The sequence below is a fragment of the Macaca mulatta genome, chromosome 3 (genome assembly GCF_049350105.2).
Source record: "Macaca mulatta isolate MMU2019108-1 chromosome 3, T2T-MMU8v2.0, whole genome shotgun sequence".
In the NCBI taxonomy this organism is placed as follows: Eukaryota; Metazoa; Chordata; class Mammalia; order Primates; family Cercopithecidae; genus Macaca; species Macaca mulatta.
Genome location: NC_133408.1, coordinates 105,099,891 through 105,106,813, shown reverse-complemented (window position 1 = coordinate 105,106,813; position 6,923 = coordinate 105,099,891). Strand labels below are relative to the sequence as shown.

Here is a 6,923-nt window from a genome sequence, read left to right as displayed (position 1 = left end):
GCCACTGCACTCTGGCCTGGGTAACAGAGTGAGAGCCTGTCTCTTAAAAAAAAGAAAAATGTTTTTAAGCAATTTAAAAAGCAAATAACTGTCTACATTATTTGCTTTACATTACATGAAACTAATAAGTACTTGCATTATTCCTTTATTCATCTATATTTGAAAATTGTTTTGTTTCAATTATGAATAATGTGTTCCCTTCGTTGTTTTCCCCTTCATATTTGCTGCAAAGGCTGTAAAAGGTACTCTACAGAGTTGTGTGCCACCTTAGGGATGGAAGTCAGCCACTCCTGCTGTATGGATTTTAGTTTCATAGGCTATTTCCATTCCTCCTTGACACACTGAACCATAAATCAATACCCCAAGTTTTACCCTTACCTGCAACCAAGGTTTCTACTGTACTGAAAATGGCCATGTGAATGTGAGTTTGAGAAAGGTCACATATGGTAAAGTTTTCGTGTTGCCACATTTTCTGCATATTCTGTAACCAGGAATGATATGACTGTATAAATTTATGTTACAGACACACTTGTTTGTACATTTAATGCCTGCTTTCTATAACATGAAAAAATACACAGAACATTTTATGCAATTGGCCCTGAGTAATGCAACACATAAATGCTTTGAGAGCAGTTACCAAAAATTATGCAGGTTATTACAAAAGTTATATGGAATTGCACAGATATTCTAAATGTGCTTTTGAGTAAATTTCTCAGCTACCAGAGGCCTGGGCAGCTGTTTCCAGCACATCCTGGCACAACATTCATGTTATCATCCACTTATGTATTCCACAATTTCAAATGATTGATGATACACCTCCTCCATCTTTGCTTCCTCTTGGAGGAAAAAAATATACAAGCAATCACGAGCACAGGAAGAGGTGGACAACTACATCATAGGAAAAGATGCATAACTGTGAACTCTAAACATGAGCTGGGTGCCTGATGCAGTATAGGAACCAAGTAAGTTGATAATCAGTGAGGCTGGAGGATTGAAATTTTATTTGGTAAAGAATATTGCGCCAGGCGCGGTGGCTCACGCCTGTAATCCCAGCACTTTGGGAGACCGAGGCGGGCAGATCACGAGGTCAGGAGTTTGAGACCAGCCTAGCCAACATAGTGAAACCTGCCTCTACTAAAAATACAAAAAATTAGTCAGGCATGGTGGTGGCCACCTGTAATCCCAGCTACTCGGGAGGCTGAGGCAGGAGAATGGCTTGAACCTGGGAGGTGGAAGTTGCAGTGAGCTGAGATCATGCCATTGCACTCCAGCCTGGGTGACAGTGTGAGACTCCATCTCAAAAAAAAAAAAAAAAAGAAAAAAAAATATTGAAATAGAATCTATAGGAAAAAACTCTCCTTGAATCTAGTAAATGTGGAATCACAAAATTGAAATAATGTGCGTCTGAAAAGTGAATAAATAGATGCCAAGAAGGAGTGACTCATAAGCACATGAGTTGTAAGAGGCTGAACTTGAGAGACCAGATCAGGCAATGCCGCTTAATACCATCACATGATCCTCCCCGAGGCCCTGTATTTAATTAAAATAGAGAGGGAGGCACCACAGATGCCAGAAGAGCACTGTTGCTTTTGGTGGATGGGCCCAGAGGAATTCAGAGTTAAACCTTGAGTGCCTGCGTCCCTGAGAATTCAGCATGGAATGTCTCTACTATTTCCTGGGATTTCTGCTCCTGGCTGCAAGATTGCCACTTGATGCTGCCAAACGTGAGTAACCCTCAATTTCTATGTTTAACCCATTCTCTGGCCATTGGCTGAAATTATGGCTAATAATATCCTCTGAACTAGAGGTTGGACTGAAGTTCTTCAGGAAGCATTCATCTCTGGCTCACTCATCTTTTCTTCTGCAAATTGTTGGGAAGGCTGAAACTACAGCAAAATGCCTCCAGCTCCATTCTTTGCTTTCGGCTCATGGAAGGTAAAAACCATGCAGCCCTTCTCTTGTGAAGCTTTTTTTCCATTGCAGTTGTAACCCATTCTTGCCAGACAGTGGTTGGTGGAGGGTTGGACAGCCTCCGGTCACAGAACAAAGCAACTCCATCAACTAAACTGTGTCCAGCTTCCATCCAAAAAGGTGGAGACCTCACATGAAATGGGGTCTCCAATCTGGAGACAAACTCACTAATCTTCCCAGCTCAGAAGCTATTGCTCCTCCTGCGGGGCTTCCTCACAGACCTGCAGGAGCTTGCTGGGAGAGGAGCTGAAACCCAGGCTCTCTACCCTGGTCACGCAGGAGAGGCCAGGGCATTTTTAACAATACTGATACCCACGCAATGAAACCGGAATCTTTGGGAGTGGGGTCAGAGGATCCTTGTTTTAAAAGTTCCTCTTGGGATCTGCCTATGCAGCCACGGTCCAGACCACTGAGTCAGTGTGCAGATTCGCGAGAGGAAGAGAGCTGAGTCGCTGTGACCCTGGGCCTGGGATTGCGGGGACGGGACGGGTGGGAAGCGGCCAGAGGCGCAGCGGCTTCTGTTCGGAGCCGCAGAGGCCTGAGACGTGGGCCGGCCCACAAGACCCCGCGGCTGCGCCCTAACCCTCGGTCTCCCGACTGCGACTGCGACCCGGGAAAACGCCTGCGCTTTTGGAAAGGAAGTCTCATCACAAGGAGCTGATCCGGAGTCTGCGTGTAGCACGTGCCGGGCCCGCAGTGCGCTGCGCGTCCTCCTAGCAGCCCGCGGAGCCCGGCGCTGTGATGGTCCCGCTTCCCACACGAGGACACGGGCCACAGAGTGGGCAAGGAACTCGCCCCAAGCCACACAGCGGGCAAGCTGAGGAGGCAGCCTTTCATCCTGACCTCTGTCCTTCCTGCCCGGGTTTGGGGTTGGACAGGTTCGGGCTTCCCGCCAGCCTAGGGGCTGGGTCTCCAGTGGTTTTGCTCCGTTTCCTCATTTCCTTCAAAACGAGGAGTTTTCGTTTCCTCATTTGCAAAACTGGGTAATTGGGTTCTTGTGAGATCAGCTGCTTGGCGTGGGAGACATGCATGGTGGGGATTGTTCCTAAGGAGGCAGACTTGCACCCACCCTTAGGATACCTCCCAGGACAGGCTCCTTTAAAGACGAAGGAACACAGAATAGACGAATAGACCCGATGGGGGACACCTGCCCTTATTCCAGCCTCTTTCAAGCCCACTTCGCTCTGCTCAATAAAGCAGATTAGCAGGAGGCTGAATCCGCACTGTTAGCTCGAGAGGAGTCCTCAACCTCTTAGGCAGTGTAACAAAGCCATTCACCGGGTTCACCTTGCTCTGGACTAAATATTCTGCCCAGAAAAAATAAGGGCAGACAGAATGTAGCAGAGTATCAAGCACTAAAGATTTCCTGCCGTTTTTCATTCGTAGCCCTGAAGGAAGGAGAAGGTGTGGACAAGGTAGCTGGCGGCAGCCCTGCCACCACCTCTCTGCTGGTGGACACAGCAAGGAGGCCAAAGTGTGAAGGGAAAGTCAGCTGCAGCACTGGGTGTGACCTCAAATTTACCTTCACATTTTTGTATTTGTTGTAGAAATGGATCTTACTATGTTGCCCAGGCTGGTCTCAAACTCCTGGGCTCAATCCTGCCTTGGCCTCCCAGAATGCTAGGACTACAGGTGTGAGCCACCTCATTCGGATGGGTTTATTTTATTTTTTTAATTTTTGTAGACACAGGGTTTTGCCATGTTGCCCAAGCTGGTCTGGAACTCCTGGGCTCAGGCAATCGCCCACTCCCAGCCTTCCAAAGTGTTGGGATTACAGGCATGAGCCATTGTATCCGGCCTTTATTTTTAAATTCAACTTTTTATTGTGAGGTATTTATAGATTCACATACTGTTGTAAGAAATAATACAGAGAGATCCCCATGCACCCTTTACCCAGTTTGCCCCAGTGGTACCATCATGCAAAACACGACATCACAGCCCAGATATTGACATTGATACAGTCAAAACACAGCAGAGCTCCATCACCAAAGTATTCTGATGCCCTTGTATAGCCAAATCCACTTCCCTCCTTCCAACACTCACCCAGTTCCTGGCAACCACTAATCTGGTTTCCATTTTTATCACTTTGTCATTTCCAAAATTCTATACAAATGGAATTATCCAGTATGTAACCTTTTGAGATTTGCTTTTTTTAAAACCCAACATAATTTCCTGGAACTTTATTGATTTATTGAAGTAACTGCATCAATAGTTTGTTACTCTTTGTCACAGATTAGTATTCCATGGTATGGATGTACCACAGTTTGCTTAACCATTCACCCATTAAAGGACATCTGGGTTATTTCAGTTTGGGCTATTATGAATATTGCTATAAACATTCATGTGCAGATCTCTGTGTGAATATCAGTTTCGTTTCTCTGGGATGCATGCCAAAGGGTACAATTTCTTGGTTATATGATAGCTGCATGTTTAATTTTGCAAGAAACTAACAGAGTGGTTGTACCATTTTACATTTCCACTAGCAATGTGTGAGCAATCCAGTTTCTCTACATCCTTGTAAGCATTTGATGTTGTCACTGCTTTTTAGTTAAGTCTTACTGATAGGGATATAGTGATATTTCACTACTGGCTAATGATGTTGAATATCTTCTTGTGTGTTTATTTGCCACAAGATGAATGAAATGGTGAAATATCATTTCATTAATTTTTACCGATTTTTCTAATTGAATCCCGTGGTTTTCTTATAGTGAGTTTCGAAAATTCTTTATATATTCTAAATACTAGTCCTTTATTGGAAGTGTGGTTTACAAATAATTTCTCCCTGTCTGTGGCTTGCCTTTTCATCCTCTTTCATGTCATGTTTCAGAGAGCAAAGGTTTTTTATTTTAATGAGTTCCAACTTCCTTTTATGGGTTGTGTTTGTGTCAATTCTAAGAATTCTTGCCTAGTCCTAGATCCTGAAGATTTCACCTAGGCTTTTTGCTATTTTACAGCACCATATGTTGAAAAGGCTATCTTCCCTCCATTGGATGGTTTTTGCATCTTTGTCTAAAATCCAGTCGGGCACTGTAGTGCTTGCCCGTGGTCCTAGCTAATCGGAAGGCTGGGGCAGGTAGATCACTTGAGCCCAGGAGTTTGAGTCCAGCCTGAGCAACATAGTGAGACCCCCATCTCTTTAAAAAAAAAAAAAATTAGTAGCACATGCTTGTGTGGGTCTATTTCTGGATTCTCTCTTCTATTCCATTGACCTATGTGCCTATCCCTTGTAACTCTCCTTTTAAGTTTGTACTTTTTCTTGACTTCTGACATTTAAAATCAGAAGAGAAATCTGTGTTTTGATTATGTTCCTGGAAACAATATCTTTCAAGATCTGAGGAAGAGGAAGACTCTCTGGAACAGTGGAAAGAACTTGTCCTGGGAATCGAAAGATGTGAATCTTGATTTCTACTAAAGATGACCCTAGGTGAATCATATCATTTCCCCAGGCCTGAATTTCTTCATATATAAAATGAAGGGATTTGAACTAAATAATCTTAGTTCTTTTCATATGACTCAAGTGAATTTCCAATTACAAATATTTATTGATAAATACAAATGTCCTCCCCTCACTTAATATCTATTTCCAAATAGGAGCAATCTCATAGAATCACAGGATATTTGGCTTTTGTCATATTTGAAGGCCCAGATAATACACATGGCCTGAGGTCACACAGCCTGTTTAACAACAGAACCAAGGCTAGAAAACAGGTTCCATGACTCCTACTTTGCTGCTCTTTCCCATTCTCTCTGCCTCCCAGAGAAGAAGGGAACATGTTGCTCCCTTCTCCTACCAGAGAAGAGGAATAGAAGAAATAGGTCGGAGACATGCATCCAATATGGCTTCTCTGAGCACCCACTAAATACCACACCTCATGGAGGATCTCTCCCAGGATTTAAGAGAAGAACAAGACAGAGTTTCTGTCCTCCGAGAGTCTATAGCTAGGCCAAGACCTAGAACCATAGAAATTAATGGGAGAAAGTTTAAGACCATTGGCTGAGGAATACAGACAGTTGAGCTTTGGGCTGTAACAAAGTAGACTAAGACATTTATTATCTTGGTCAGTCCCGAGGTAAGCAGGACTAGAGCAACGGCTCAACAGTTTCATTGAGGGCTCCATTTCTTTTTATCTTTCCACTCTGACACCCTTAATGTGTTGGCTATTTCCTCAGATGTGTGTCCTCATCGTTAAATATGACTGTCATAGCTCTGGCCATCACATTATTACACTACTATCTCCAAAATCAATTCTGAGGAGGAAAAATTGAGTTTGTTCTCACATATCTCTTGTTATAAAGAAGGAAAACCTTTCTCAGAAGTCCCAGAAGACTGCTTCTCAGCTCTCATTGGCCAGTATCAAATTATCTATCTGCTACTGCCCTAATCGTAAGGAAAGCTAGGAAGTGATACTCTGGAATTTTGAACTGTTAGAGTAGAAACTCTGCCAGCAAGGGGAAAAAAGGAGGAGGGGTGCAGGCAGGAAATAGCTTCTTGGAGGCAACCAACCAGTCTGCTACAATTCTCAAAAGAGAGAGACCATGTGACCACCAGGCTGGTCAGGCAAAGCAAAAAGGCAGACACTAACTCACGATTAGAAATAATTTTAAAAGAACTGTAATATTATAAGCCTAGAGCAACCACTCAGAACAAAATAAGTGAAAGAAGTGTCACTAACAAGCTAGTTGTAGAGATAAAATGGAATCCAAATATAACTCCAAAGAGTATAGGAAAAGAAGGAAAAAAAGAACAAATGGAACAAATAGAAAACAAATAACAAGATGGTACACTTAAATTTCATCATATTGATCATTACATTAAATGTGAATTATCTAAACACTCCAACTAAAAGACAGAGATTGTCAGACTGGATTTTTAAACATCCAATTACATGCTTTCTATGAGAACCTTACTTCAAATATAAAAATGCACAAAGGTTTAAAATGTAAGGATGAGT

The 6,923-nt window shown here is 43.0% G+C and overlaps 1 protein-coding gene across 3 annotated transcripts in view; it reads left to right on the top strand.

The window, feature by feature from the left end:
* The first annotated feature begins 1,571 nt into the window (after nucleotides 1-1,571).
* Nucleotides 1,572-6,923, top strand: part of GPNMB (glycoprotein nmb) — a 28,709-nt gene continuing 23,357 nt past the window's right edge. The window contains exons 1-2 of one of the 3 annotated variants that reach the window (XM_077994991.1): nucleotides 1,572-1,607; nucleotides 1,645-1,724. In XM_077994991.1, the coding sequence (XP_077851117.1) occupies nucleotides 1,597-1,607; nucleotides 1,645-1,724 (91 nt within the window). In that variant the 5' untranslated portion in view covers nucleotides 1,572-1,596. 3 annotated transcript variants of the gene reach the window in all.